This window comes from Heloderma suspectum, chromosome 2 (assembly GCF_057233095.1).
Source record: "Heloderma suspectum isolate Gila_16-S chromosome 2, 16-S_ref, whole genome shotgun sequence".
NCBI lineage: Eukaryota > Metazoa > Chordata > Lepidosauria > Squamata > Helodermatidae > Heloderma > Heloderma suspectum.
In genome coordinates, this window is record NC_139459.1 from 255,071,834 (window position 1) to 255,087,163 (window position 15,330).

The 15,330-nt window shown below is 40.4% G+C and overlaps 1 protein-coding gene across 3 annotated transcripts in view; it reads left to right on the forward strand.

Moving 5' to 3' along the window:
* AFF4 (ALF transcription elongation factor 4) overlaps positions 1–15,330 on the forward strand; it is an 85,197-nt gene that overhangs the window by 59,081 nt on the left and 10,786 nt on the right. For all 3 annotated transcript variants that reach the window (XM_084838815.1, XM_084838814.1, XM_084838813.1), the window contains 8 exons: positions 5,254–5,342; positions 6,475–6,709; positions 7,537–7,634; positions 10,616–10,679; positions 10,824–10,960; positions 11,685–11,756; positions 12,344–12,437; positions 13,767–13,810. In XM_084838815.1, the coding sequence (XP_084694941.1) occupies positions 5,254–5,342; positions 6,475–6,709; positions 7,537–7,634; positions 10,616–10,679; positions 10,824–10,960; positions 11,685–11,756; positions 12,344–12,437; positions 13,767–13,810 (833 nt within the window). The remainder of the gene's footprint in view (positions 1–5,253; positions 5,343–6,474; positions 6,710–7,536; positions 7,635–10,615; positions 10,680–10,823; positions 10,961–11,684; positions 11,757–12,343; positions 12,438–13,766; positions 13,811–15,330) is intronic.

Consider the following 15,330-nt stretch of genomic DNA (forward strand, 5'->3'; position numbering starts at 1 on the left):
AATAGAAAAATAAGCGATACATATATTTTTTAGTGCTCTTTACAGATCTAAAGTAACTTTGTTGCCTTAGAACACCCTTCCCCAACCTGGTACCCTCCAGATATTTTGGACTTCAATTTCCATCAGCCTCAGGCAGCATGGCCAACGGTCAGTAATGCTGGGCACTGTAGTCCAAAACATCTGGAGGGCACCAGATTGGGGAAGGCTGCTTTAGGAACATAAAGCACTCTTTATGCTCCTAAAGTTATATTATGTATAACTTGGTTTGCTCATAAAATTATCATTATATTTTAAAACTTTTGGAAGTAAAATTTGTAACTTCGTAATTATTATCTGATTATACTATACTTTTAAATTTAAGATACCAAACATGATAATTTTATGAGCAAACCAAGTTATTGTTGTTGTTCAGTCGTTAAGTCGTGTCCGACTCTTCATGACCCCATGGACCATAGCACACTAGGCCTTCCTGTCCTCCGCTCTCTCCCGGAGTGTGCTTAAGTTCATATTCATTGCATCAATGATGCTGTCCAGCCATCTCATCCTCTGCCGTTCCCTTCTCCTTTTGCCTTCAATCTTTCCCAGTATCAGGGTCTCTTCCAGGGAGTTTTCTCTTCACATTAGGTGGCCAAAATATTTGAGCTTCAGCTTCAGTATCTGTCCTTCCAATGAGCAGTCCAATGAGCAGGGTTGATTTCCTTTAGGATGGACTGATTTGACCTCCTTGCAGTCCAGGGGACTCATAGGAGTCTTCTCCAGCACCACAGTTTGAAAGCATCAATTCTTTGGTGCTCAGCCTTCCTTATAGTCCAGGTCTCACAGCCATACGTTACTACTGGGAAAACCATAGCTTTGATTATACGAACCTTTATCGGCAAGGTGATGTCTCTGCTTCTTACTATGCTGTCTAGGTTTGCCATAGCTTTCCTCCCAAGGAGCAAGCGTCTTTTAATTTCATGGCTACAGTCACCGTCTGCAGTGATCTTGGAGCCCAAGAAAATAAAATCTGTCACTGCTTGCGTTTCTTCCCCTTCTATATGGCAGGAAGTGATGGGGCCAGATGCCACGATCTTAGTTTTTTTAATGTTGAGTTTCAAACCAGCTTTTGCACTCTCCACTTTCACCCTCAACAAGAGGCTCTTTAGATCCTCTTCACTTTCTGCCAGAGGGAACTTCAGCAATTAGTCTCTGAAACATCTAAATCATCCAAGAAGCCAGAAGAAGCAGGAAGAACTGGAGGCAGAGGAGGACTGGTATACAGCATCTGTTCCTGTTAGTAAGGAAGTGTAAGGAAATTCCTAAAATTGTTCCTGTTTCCAGGGTAGAGCTTGGAGAAATCTGACCTGAAGGAAAAGCTATTGAGATTTTATTTGGCTGTGAAGGACTCAGTTTAGGAATGGTACCCAACCATATATAATTTAAGAACCTTTCAACAATCTCAATTTACTATTTAAAGAGTGACATTTTATTCATTTTTGGAAATAATTTTTTGTTAATGAACATCTTATTTTTTGTTCATTTTGAAAGGTTATCTCCAGTGATAATGTTAATCCTATGCCTATGCCATACAAACCAGGCTACTGAGTTTCTTTTAGATAGAGAGGATTTATTCTAGTAGCAGCAGTTAAAAGGTTTTAGAGCTGAGGCAGCATTCCCTAGTGGTGCAGCTAACTGAGAATTTTATTAAAAATTGTGGCAGTGAATTCTGTAGACAAAAGCCTCAACATTAATTTTAAAAAAGAAACATAGGTGGGGTAACCTACATATTGTTCTGTTGCATCTGGTGACAGTGGCGGGATAACCTACAGCGTTTTTTCACATCTGGATTTTAGATTAGAACTGCCTTAATTGACTGCTACAGCATCTAACGAGAAAAAGCCCAGAAACATATGACTTTGTAGAACAAAACCAAAATGCAAATTTTCTTCCATGTTATGATATGGTGATTCAACTCACATGTTGGGAAACTAAGTATCACTTGGAGCATCCCTAAATGTCTTAACAGTGAAAGATACGTTAGATCAATAATTGTAATAAGGAATGGAAGAAATAACTACGCTGGGAATCTTGCAGAGATGATTAAAAAATGGGTTACAATATACAGACTTAAATTCTAAAAAAAATATATTTCATAATCCAAAGGTGTTCAGTTTTTTGGAAAAAGTAAAAACGGCCATGGAGGGAAAAACAGGGTTTTTCCATTTTTTTTCAGGTTTTTTTCCAGGCCTTCACATCTCTATACATAGTGCTATGTTGGCAAGGAAATGTGCTTGGGTGATCTTACAAGTCTCTTGCATTATACACTGCAACTATATGGTATTATGCCAATTGAGACTCAGTTTACAATAATTAAAATGTCTGCCTAAATAGTATTTTGTTCAATGCTTAAGCTATACATACCATTGCAAAGGGAGCCTTAGCTACCCTTAGCTTTGTCTGCTTGGATTGAAAGTTTCTCTGGTGATTCTTCCATTGTAGATATTTTGCAGGCCTAAGGTAAGACTTTGTAAGTCCATAAAAGTGCAGTAGCTATAGTTAAGTTACTTAACATAGCTAAGCATGTTAAATGCTATGCTGAATTTGTGAATATAAAAATGTAATCTGTGAGCTTCTGATCGTGTTCATTTCTACTTTCCCTCTTGATAGTTCTTCACAGCTAAGCTAGAATCATAGAATCATAGAATAGTAGGGTTGGAAGGGGCCTACAAGGCCATCGAGTCCAACCCCCTGCTCAATGCAGGAATCCAAGTCAGAGCATCCCTGACAGATGGCTGTCCAGCCTCGTCTTGAATGCCTCCAGTGTGGGAGAGCCCACCACCTCCCTAGGTCATTGGTTCCATTGTCATATTGCTCTAACAGTCAGGAAGTTTTTCCTGATGTTCAGCCGGAATCTGGCTTCCTGTAACTTGAGCCCATTATTCCATGTCCTGCACTCTGGGATGATCAAGAAGAGATCCGGGCCTTCTTCTCTGTGACAACCTTTCAAGTACTTGAAGAGTGCTATCACATCTTCCCTCAGTCTTCTCTTCTCAAGGCTAAACATGCCCAGTTCTTTCAGTCTCTCTTCATAGGGCTTTGTTTCCAGTCCCCTGATCATCTTTGTTGCCCTCCTCTGCACCCTTTCCAGTTTGTCTGCATCCTTCTTAAAGTGTGGTGCCCAGTACTGGACACAGTACCCCAGATGAGGCCTAACCAGTGCTGAGTAGAGGGGAACTAGTACTTCCCGGGATTTGGAAGCGATGCTTGTATTAATGCAGCCCAAAAGAGCATTGGCCTTTTTTGCAGCCACATCCCATTGTTGGCTCATATTCAGCTTGTGATCGACAACAATTCCAAGATCCTTCTCGCTTGTAGTGTTGTTGAGCCACGTATCTCCCATCTTGTAACTGTGCATTTGGTTTCTTTTTCCTAGGTGCAGAACTTGGCATTTATCCCTATTAAATGTCATTCTGTTGTTTTCTGCCCAGCGCTCCAGTCTACCCAAATCACTTTGAATTTTGTTTCTGTCTTCCAAAGTATTAGCTATCCCGCCCAATTTTGTGTCATCTGCAGATTTGATCAGCATTCCCTGCACCACCTCCTCCAAGTCATTAATAAAAATGTTGAAGAGCACTGGGCCCAGGACTGAGCCCTGCGGTACCCCACTCGTTACTTCTCCCCAGTTTGAGAAGGTCCCATTGATAAGCACTCTTTGAGTCCAATTCTGTAGCCAATTGTGGATCCACCAGATTGTTGTTTCATCTAGCCCACTTTGAGCTAGTTTACTCATCAGGGTATCATGGTGCACTTTGTTGAAAGCTTTGCTGAAGTCGAGATATATGATTTCTACAGCATTCCCACAGTCTACAAGGGAGGTTACTTGATCAAAAAATGAGATCAGGTTTGTCTGGCAGGACTTGTTTTTGACAAATCCATGTTGGCTTCGAGTAATCACTGTGCTGTTTTCAAGGTGCTTCCAGATGGATTGCTTTATCATCTGCTCCAGAATTTTCCCAGGGATTGATGTCAGACTGACTGGTCTGTAGTTCCCAGGTTCCTCTTTTTTACCCTTTTTGAAGATAGGGACAACATTAGCCCTCCTCCAGTCATCTGGCACTTCACCCGTCCTCCATGATTTCTCAAAGAGAATAGACAGCGGTTCTGAGAGTTCTTCTGCCAGTTCCTTTATTACTCTAGATATTGTTTGACGAGCCAAAGTGATTTATAATAGAGAAACCCAGTAAAGTTTGGGAGGCTACTAGGTATAATGGAACAGACATAGCTTAGTTTGTTCTCTCCCAGTAACAAACATACTAATTAGATCATTCTCTAGGGCATCAGAAAATGTTCTGATGCAAATTACCTTAATTTGCATATGAACATTTTCCAATTCAGCATTTTCAGAAACCCCACATCACTAGCTTCATCACAGAATGAAGTTAATGCCATGTTTTTTGGACAATCATATCCTGACTAATATGATCAAACCTCTTGCATGCACATGCAGCCCCTTCATGGTGGAAGCAATCATTGCAGGAAGTCTCTTCTTAACCATAGTTTCCTATTTTATCCCATCTTCAGATTTAAACTATAGTTGAATATCCTGGCTTGTTCTGAAGCTGACATGTAAGATCCCTCATTCTGGATTCTCCAAATGGCCCAGAAAGTGTTGTTTCTTAAAAAAAAATTAGGAAAAGCTGCTGTTAAAAAGGAGGAAATTGCTATATTCCAATTAGAACTTCCAGGTGTTAGGAGCCTTACAAAAGACAACTCCTCATATTTTTTCAACATTGCAATCCTATACACACGTCTCTGTTAGTAAGCTTCATTGAACTCTGTGTCACCTTGCTGACCAATGAGAGAAAGAGAGAGATGGAGAAATCAAACTGAGCCCAGTATGCCCTCCCCTTTGTGTTTCTATAGAAGCTTTCATGTCAGCATGACAAGACCAGTTGCTGTTTTGACCATCTATAGTGGGAGTAAACTGAACTGTCACATTTTTCCATTCATGGAACTATTTAAGCCACGCTTCAATCTTTGTACTTCAAGGGTATGGCATATACAATATGCTTCTGCCTTCTGTTAGTGTCAGTACAATTTACTGACAAAAATATTTTATACCATTTCTGCAGGAAATGTTTTTATTACTTGCTGATCTTAATGTTGTAAGTAACTTGCTCAGCCATCATGATGGTCTACTAATATCACCACAGTTATTGAATGTGGAATCATCCAAGTTTGTCCAATGGTTCTCTTGTGATTGTTTTGTTTTAGAATACAGAAGAAAGTCGAGGCACCGAAAACAAGAAAACTAAACTGGAAGACAAGCCTTCTTCTGCACACAAGACTTCCAGTAATAGAGAGTGAGTGCCTTTCTATGCTATGTAAGATCTGAAATGCACGAAGGAGGAGATTTGTCCAGAGGCACGCAACTTTCAAGCATTTGGTGTAAAGGAGTCCGCATGAACCTAAATGTCCAGTTTTCATCTCATACATTGCCCCCACACAATTGCCAAACTGCTTTTTTAAAGTTCCCAGTTTTGAGGTTGGAGTTGGGATTTATTTAAATGGAAAATCAGGAGTAAAATGTTTGCCTGTTACCAGCAGTATTCCTTTAATAAGCTGTCATGCCGGGCAGCCCTACCACACCTTTAACATTTGGGAGTTTAAATGGCAGTTGTTCAATTCTGGAGAGGTAGCTCATAAGAGAATATTTGGGTGGGTGTGCCTCTATGGATCATAGCAAGTATATTTTATAGTTCATTATCACTATATTTTTAGAGGATAATAACACAATAGCTTCACTGTTTTACAAGTTTATTTGCTCAACTCTTGTTTCTTTCACTCTTGTTATTGAATAATCAAGTTTCACAGTAATTAAATTGTCTAGGAAGTACATGTGTAATGCTACATATAAATATGTACATTTACATATTTTCTACAAAATCGAAAAGAGATGTAACAAAGCGTGGCATATATTTTCTTGCAAGTGAAATCATATCTAGACTTCTATGAATACTTGAGAGGGCCTATGGGCCACCATCTTGCAAAAGACTTAGAAATTATAGCTTGGATCCTGAAATCTGCAGGCACAAAAATGCTTGCAGAAGGGGACTTTTTTGTCCCTTCTTCCCTCTACTATCCCCAAATGCTTTCCAGATGGTCAGGGGACCATTCTGAAAAGCTTGGGATGGAAGGAGGAAGGTCTTGGCCAAAATTGGGTGGAGGCACCTTGTCTCCCTTCGCGTTACCAGAACATAATTTTATGCTTTTAGATCTGCCACCTTTTGTTCAATCTGCATGACTTACACTCTGAGCCTTAGAGAGATTATTTTTTGTACATTCTACTTGAACCAAAAATTACTCCCTTTTTTAAGTTGAAATATAATAGTTTGGTAAAGCAAGCTGTCTGCTTTGCTGTTGGTGAGGCAAAGAAATTAAAAATCTCCTTTATATAAGCTTGTGACTGCAATAATTTTTATTTTTGATGGGCAGGTCATCAAAGCAAAGTGCTGTTAAAGAAAAGGATCTTCTTCCGTCTCCAGCCACAACCCCAGTCATCCAAAAAGATTCAAAGCAAGAGCATGGGTCTCGGAAGAGAACCATCAGTCAGTCTTCTTCCTTGAAATTGAGTACTAACAGTAATAAAGAGAGTAGCAGCAGTAAAAGTAGCTCATCTAAACAAAAGAAGACTGAAGGGAAGACCTCAAGTAATATTAAGGAAGCAAAGGTAAGAGGAATAAACTTCAGTTGTGATTTCCCCTTAGTTTTCTTAGCATTTTGTCTTCCCTTTATGTGAAATCAAACATGTAAGCACTGTTCAGAAGAAATGCTCATGAGTTGAATAGAACATGGGAGCAGGTCCATACCAACTAGTCCCACCCCTGATGCTGCACATGCTATTTTTCCCCATCCCCTGATGTCTGTGCATACATAGCAAGTGTCTGCAAGAAGAAAGTCTTCACACGTACATCTGTAGACACAAATGTGTCGCTGCACCATCGAGGTTTCAGATCAGGTGGATGACTTTGCAAGTACAGATGTACACATGAAGCCTTCATCCCTGCAGATGTTCACGCTATATGTGCAGGTGTCAGGGGGTGGGGCAAGCTGGCACGTGTACTGTTGGGGCCAGGCAAGTCAATGTGGTCCCCCTCATGTGTTTATTCTTCTGAATAGGGTTATAGTTTCATGGCCTTTGATTTTTGTGGAGTATTTAGTTCATAAAACCTGTTAATTGAATCTTTGTGAACATGACCACAGATTTAAGTAGACAACAGAGTTGGTGTGTGATGCAAAATAAATCGTTACCTAACTGTATGCAAACTATAACAGTTGGTTCTTAATTAAAAGCCTCCCCTGCTTTGCATTTTGAATTAGTTGGTGTCAGTATGACAACAGCTGTGCCTCTCAAGCTGTATGTGTGGTAAGCATGAAAAATGATATACATCTGGGTTGCATTTAACCAGCCTAAACTCAGCAAGTGAAGCATGAGCAATGAGCACTTGTTTGCCAAAAATCAATGTTTTAACTAATTGTGATCTGTCTTCTTTCAAGGAAAAGGGTTTAAATATTACTTCAAGCTGCCCTTCTGCCTCCGCCACAACTGCAGATAACTCAAAGTCCCGAAGAGCAAAACTGGTATTTGATGACAGGTGAGAACAAAGATAGAAGCGAGGCAGATAATCTGTGTGCTGGGACAAATGTCTGATAAATATACTAGCGTTTGTGTGTAGCTCATTTTTGGTGTGTGTGTGTGTTTAATTTTTCTGCCATGGTATTTTGGTTACCATACTGGAGTGAGCTACAGTTGCCAGGAAAAAACACAGCATGGTGTTGTCTTTCTCTGTTTTAAGAATGGCTTGCCTTGTGCTATGGTTTCTACAAGTCTGCCAGTCTTTGAGCTGAGTTTTTTCTTTTCATCAAAACACACTATTCACTGGCATTATTTATTTAATTTGTACCCTGCCTTTCCACCCAAAAAATGGTACTCAAAAAATGGTTTACAGAACTAATTAAAATGGATTAAAACAATACATTAAAATACAATAAAAACATAACAATTACAGAAAAATATTACTAAAAATAGCAGCCAACTCACCAGGCCTACTTACAGGCTAAAGGCCTTTGTAAATAAAGTGGTCTTTGCCTGCCAGTGGAAGGACAGGAGAGAGGGAGCAAAGCTAACCTCCCTTGGGAGGGGGCTCTATGACCTGGGAGCGACCACTGAAAAGGCCCTCTCTCGGGTTGCCGTCAAACACACCTCTGAAGGCAGTCGTCTCAAGAGGAGGGCCTCTGCAGAAGATCTTAAGAACTGGGTGGGCTCGAAGGCTTGGTCCCAAGCCATATAGGGCTTTATAGGTCACAAACAGCACTTTGAATTCTGCCCAGAATCATACCAGCAGCCAGTGAACCTGTTGTAATGAGGGAGTTGCATGCTCCCTGTAACCAGCCCCGATCAACAGTCTGGCTGCAGCATTCTGAACCAGCTGAAGTTTCTGAACAGTTTTTGAAGGCAGCCCCATGTGGAGTATGTTACAGTAGTTACGTTACATTATTTACAATATACTGAATACAACTTTAAAGCAGAAATATCACATCAGCCATTTAAATCCAGAAAAACAAAACCCCAAAGCCCAAACACACCTTCTACATAACCAAAAGCAAAAACCTATCAGCAAAAATGCCAGCAGAGAAATGGAATAATCTACGGCTCCTTATAAGGTTTCTCAGGCAGGGCAATGGGCAGAGAAGATGAGAAAAAAACTGCCTTGGTTGGAACAGCATCTCTCCCCTAAAGCAGTGCCTCCCAAGCTGCAGCTCCAGTCTTGCTTTTATAGTCTCCAGGTTTTGAGGGAGGGAGGAAGCAGGTGGAATAGCTCAGCCATGATGAAACCGCACCTCTCCCCTGAAGCAGTGCTCCCCTGAAGTAGTCCAAATGGGATGTAACTAAGGTATGCGTGACTGTGGCCAGATCAGATGTCTCTAGGAATTATCTGCCTTGCAACTGTCCAGAAGCACTGCCATCTTGACTGGATTAAGTTTCCATTTGTTTGCCCTCATTCATCACTCACATCAGGCACTGATTTAGAACCAGAACAGCTTCCTTGGATTTAGATGAAAAGGAGAAATAGAGTTGGATATCATCAGCATACTGATGACACCAAACCCCAAAACCCTAGACAATCTCTCCCAGCGGTTTCATGCATATGTTAAATAGCATGGGGGATAATATGGAACCCTGAGGGTCACCACAGGCCCAATAGTCACGGTGTCAAACAGGAATCCCCCAGCACCACTTCTGAGATTGCCCCTCCAAGAAGAACTGTATAACAGTGCCTCCCTGTCCCATCTCAGACAGAAGCCTCAGAAGGACACCATGGTTGATGGTATTGAAAGCTGCCAAAAGGTCCAGCAGAACTAACAGGGACACACTCCCCCTGTCCAGTTCCCAGCATAGATCATGCACCAAACAACCAAAGCAGTCTCTCTCCCATAACAAGGCCTGAAGCTCAATTGAAATTGATCTAGATAATCCATCTCATCTAGAAATCCAGGGAGCTGAGAAGCTGCCACATGCTCCAGCACCTTGCCCAAGAATGGAATATTGGAAACTGACTGTACCCAATACAGTGGGGTTCAAGGAGGTTTTTTAAAAACACACAAAGGTCTTACCGCTGCCGCCTCCATGGAATCACGCCTTGCTGTAAAGAGGCATTCACCACTGCCCTTACCCTATTAGCCACGGCCCGGGTGCTTTTATAAGCCAGGAAGGGCAAGTGTCCAGCACAGAAGTGGTGGGCCACACCTCTCCAAGGACCTGTTCATGTCCTCGGGCTGTACAAATTGAAAAGTATCTATTACAAGCAGAAGCCATAGTTAACATCCACCAGATCTGTATCAGGGACTTGCTTATACATAAACATGGCAGCACGGTGTCACAGTTGCAATCTTTTGAATTCTCATCTTTTTCAGATAGTTAAATCTCTTCTATCACAATCTTCCAATTGCAGTCTCACAATTTGATACTCCCCCGTTACTATAAAGTAAAGGCCAAATGTGTTATGCTGTGAAATTGCAGTCAATTAATAGAGTAGGTTTGGAACCCAGACCCATTCTTCTGCTGTGCACAGCCAGGGGTCCAGAGAATCTGGTACTATGCCCCCAAGCAATTTTCATCCCCTTGCTCCAGTACTCTGGAAGTAGGCTCTAAGCCAAAGCAGCAATGGGTGGGTAACACTACATTTTGCCAGTGCAGAAACAGTGAGTGAAGAGCATTGCTAGGTTGGGAAGCTGTTTTTTCTTTAGGGGAGGAGGAAGAATAGAGCCATCTCTGTCTCCTTGCATCATATCCTAAATGCTGCCAGAACCGCTTAGAGCTTATAGTACCAAGACATGGTTGCACAACCGAGGAACCTGTAACAAGAACTTTCACATTTTTTAGTGACATCTGAGGCAGAGCTATTCACCTGTGCTTCATTACCTACAGGTTGCTATAGTTCACTGTTGCATTCTCTAATCCCACCCCCCACCCCCAATATGGCACAAACTTAAAGAAATGGGGAGCACATCAAAGGATTAGAAAACTGTTCTGAAAACTGTTTATCCGTCTCATAGTTCTCATTTTATGTTGCAGGACTTACTCAGCAGATCACTACTTGCAAGAGGCAAAAAAGCTAAAGCATAATGCTGATGCATTGGTAAGCAGAACTCTAACCATTGTCTACTAGAGGCATTGCTTGTTATCCTAGGTTGGCACAATTCTTTTCAGACTGTTTTTTTGACCTTGTAGTAATGATCCCTTTTATTCCTGTGTTGGTTTTCAAAGATTTTATTTTTTTTAGTCTGACAGGTTTGAGAAAGCTGTGTACTACCTTGATGCTGTAGTGTCTTTCATTGAATGTGGGAATGCATTGGAGAAAAACGCTCAGGAATCAAAGTCCCCATTTCCTATGTATTCTGAAACTGTGGAGTTGATAAAGTAAGTGATACAGGGCAAGCAACACATATAATGTGTTGCTGTCTGGCTTTAAGAAGTAATTTTTTAACCATCTTGCATGAGAAAGTAAATCTCTTATTTCAAAACAAACAAACAAACAAACAAGCCCTGTTTTTCTTATTCCCATACCCTGCACCATGCTTCTTTCCATACTTAATTAAAAGTATTAGTATTATTAAAAGCTGAGTGCCTCAGTAAAAACATTGGTTCACACATAACAACAGCCCATTGCTTTAAAAACGATGGGTTGTTGGGGGGACACGGGTGTGCTGCCTGCAGCTCTCCTGCCTCTTCTGCTTTAGCACCCAACCCACAATTGGCTCCTTCATAGGTCATGGAGCATGAAGTGTGAACCCAGACCGCTGGGTTGCTAGGGCTAAACAATGCAGTGGTTAACCCAACAGCAAGCTATGGATTAATAGCTGGGTTGTTTAGCCCCTAAACAACCCAGTGGTCCGGGTTTGTATGCCATCCTGCACAACCTACAAAGGAGCCAATGATGAGTTGTGCTGTAAAGCAGAAGAGGTGGTGCAGTGTAGGCAGCGCACTTGCATGTCCCCAGCAACCCATCGGTTTTTAAACCAATGGGTAGTCACTACATGCGAACCATGTCAGTGTATGGCACAAACCTAACATTTTTTCATAAAAGAAAAGTGAATAAGAACTGGAGTTTTGACATGTCAATTACTTTATTATTTGCTTGCAGGTACACTATGAAACTGAAGAATTATTCAGCACCAGATGCAACTGCTGCAGACAAAAGGCTAGCAGTGCTGTGGTATGTATACATTGAATTTAATTAACTAAGAGTACAATAGCGAAAGGCACAATATACCCATGTACACTTCCATTTTGTGGAACAGATCATGAGCAAAAGCATAATTTACTATCTAGGCCAGTACTGTCTGCTTTGACCGGCAGCAGCAATCCAGGGTCTCAACCAAAGGTCTATCCCATTCCTACTATTGGAGTTATTTTTAATTGGCAGTGCTGCCAGGGATTGAACTCAGGACCCTCTGCATGTCAGGCATGTACTAAACATGATAATATTGGTATCTGAAATTAATCACATTATTCCCCTGCTGGTACATAGGAGGCTGAGGTTAATTCTGCAAAGCTGAAGCTATACTGGCCATCATTTTCTAAAGACAGAGTGAAAAGTTTAAATACTTATGTGGCCTATCTTTTTGATACTTGAAAATTGATTCAGGATCCCTTTAATCTTTGTTGAAGTTAACTATTCTTTCAATTGGCTATTTTAGAATCCTAGTGGAGGTGTATACATGTTTTCCAGATGCATAGCTGTTACTACTGGAATTGTTATTAACAAGGTTGTAAAGTTGATAGCATTATCTTTTTTACTAGTCTTAGATGCCAGTCCCTGTTATACTTAAGACTTTTCAAGCTGAAGAAGGAGAGCGCTTTGAAGTATTCCAAGACACTGACTGAACATCTAAAGGTAAAATATTTCAGTACTGGGGTTTTATTTAAGGAATTACTTCCAAATTGTAGCTTGAAGGATCACTCATCTCTTTAGTTTTCCTAAATAGATAACCATAATTGTTAATATATGTAAATAGTTCTGCCAGGATAGGGGCCCATTACTGCAAATTGCTCAGAAAACTTTCCAGGGGAATTATGTCCTCACCTAAGGCTACTGCAGCTAGCTCCAGGTCTGTCCAGATTATTTTAAGAATTACATATTTTTTCTTGAATAGTTTCTTGTATTCTCTCATTTGCTTCATTTGATCTTAACGTTTTCTTTACCAGAGGTACTAATATCCCTGTCTGTTCTATGTAATTCCTTCTCTGCTGTCCTATAGTGAATTGTTCTGAATTACTAACAATGGTCATAACTTCTGAATTAAAGTATTAAATTCATATAGAATATTCCTGTTGGCACCTAACAAGACTTTCCTCAGCTGAATTGTATTGTGGCAATGGAATTTGTGGCAAATTTTGTCTTACATTTTAATCTTTTATCCATATACATATGTAGTCTGAAGTTTGGGTTTTCTCTAAACTAATAGATTGCACTAAACAGTATAGTTAAACTATTGTGGGTTGACAGTCACTTTCCAATTTATCATGTGCTCACTAAAGTTAAAATAGGTATGAAATAGTACTTTCCAAAAATATGTAATCCTCTATACTGCCCCCCTATACTAGAGGAAATAGTTGTGAATTTAACCTGTTGACTACTCATACCTTTCCTATTGCATATATTTTAGATCGTATTTATATATATATTTTAAATAAGAAGTGGCCTGCCTCATTTACTTCCTTGTCTTCTCATCTCCTAGGTCAGGGTGGGCAACTTGTGGCCTTCCAGATATTTTGGCTGACAACTCCCATGATCACTCACCATTGACTATTCTGGAAGTTGCAGGCCAAACTATATGGTGGGGCATTAGTTGCCCATCTCTCCTAGGTGAAAGGTAATAAACTAATCTGGAACCAACCATACTTCTCTGCAAATGACCAATCTCCCTTGCATTGAATTCTTGCAGCAACATAATAGAAAGTGTAGGAAAATCCTCACTTCAGTATTTCTGGATATTTTCTTGTTTATAATCTGTACTTAATTACACAGATCTTGTCTATTGTTGTTCTAATCTTGCCTGGATTCAACTTCTGTCACTGCTCAAACTCTCAGTAATGCTGAGATTTTTTAAAATTGCTATTTTAAAGCACATTGTGACTTTACTGTATTTTTCAGTTTTTTATTGTACATTTATAATTTACAGTCAATCAGCATTTAATTTAAAATTCATTTTTTTCTTAACAGAATTCCTATAACAATTCTCAAGCACCATCACCTGGTATGGGAAGGTAAGTATTTATTTAATGTGTCATTGTAGCCTTTTTGCATGAGGACATGTATTATGGAGTGAGAAATCCAGATGCCTTTATTAGAGGCATCAGAAATGTGGTGGTTGTGTGTTCTCTCACATTCCAGGTTTGAAGTGAACTATGATTTTCTTCCTCCTTTTGATTTTGTTTTAATGTGATCGTTATTTCCTTCTCTCTTATGTGATTCAAGTATAGGTCAAGTTTCTGATATAGTATATTCAGTTAGTTCCCTACAAATTTGAAAGGGAAAGAGCAGTAATATTTTAACTTGCAAGCAGGGGCATCATTAGGGGAGTCCACCTGAGCATGGGCGCCGGATCTTTTGAACTGTCCTAATTGCCATTTTTTTTACCATTTTCCCATTGACTTGCACTGGAAAACAAAAACAGCCATAGCTTTTTTAGTTTGTATGATACAGACATGAACGTTGGAGGCCTGGTAGCCCCGATGGAACTGATTGAATCTGCCAAATTTCAGGCAGTTAGGTCCAGTGGCTTTTGTGCTAACCACAGGTAAAATTTGCTTTTCCAAGAAAATGTGTCAAAGCAAAGTGCTATAATTTCTTTGTTCTTCCACATAAGTGTATGGAATTTGGAAACTGGGCAGCCCCCGTGGAGATGATGGAACCTGCCACATTTCAGGCAGTTATGTCCAGTGACTTTTGTGCTAGTCACAGGTAAAATTTGCTTTTTCCAAGAAAATCAAAGTAAAGAGCTATAATTTTTTTTGTGCTTCCACATAAATTCATGGAATTTGGGGACCTAGCAGGCCCTATGGAGCTGACTGAACCTACCAAATTTCAGACAGTTAGGTCCAGTGGCTTTTGCGCTAGCCATGCGTAAGTTTTCCTTTTCTCAAAGTCTAAAACAAAAAGTAAAAACTGTCAAGTCACCCAGGGGATTAGAGATCCTAATCAGAAAGTGTTTAAGATGACCATTAGGAGGTCACTATCCCTAATCTCTGGTGTAGGGTTTTTTTGAGGTGCAAAAAATCTCTCTCCCCCTACTTTTCTTTTCTGCTCTTACATGCCCACTGTTGTGAGCTTGCCTGCAATGAAATTTTGAAGAGGGAGAAGGTAGGGAAGAAAGAGCTCCATGTGAAATACTGGCATTTCACACAGCATCTGATTTTACTGCCCCAAACTGGAACCTTTGGATTCTGCAGAAGTTTAGTAGCTTCAGTACAGCAAAGGATCCAACCAGCCTCCACAAACTTCTTTCTCCCCCTCCACTTTAATTTCTCCTAAATAGCTGTAGGACTCAAATAATCCCAAAGGGAGGATTGGGACTGTGTGGCGTCATGATTGAGAAACTGCTGGGGCTTTTAAATAGTTTCTACAACTTTAAAAAAGCTAGAAAAAGCCCTCAGCCACCTCACCTCATAAAGCTCATTTAAGTATGTGCAATCCTTATAATCCTTATAAACCCTCCACAGCCTTTGAAGTACTACCTCTCTGAAAGGAGCCACTTGGCTTAGGGAATTCTCTCTACCCCCCACCC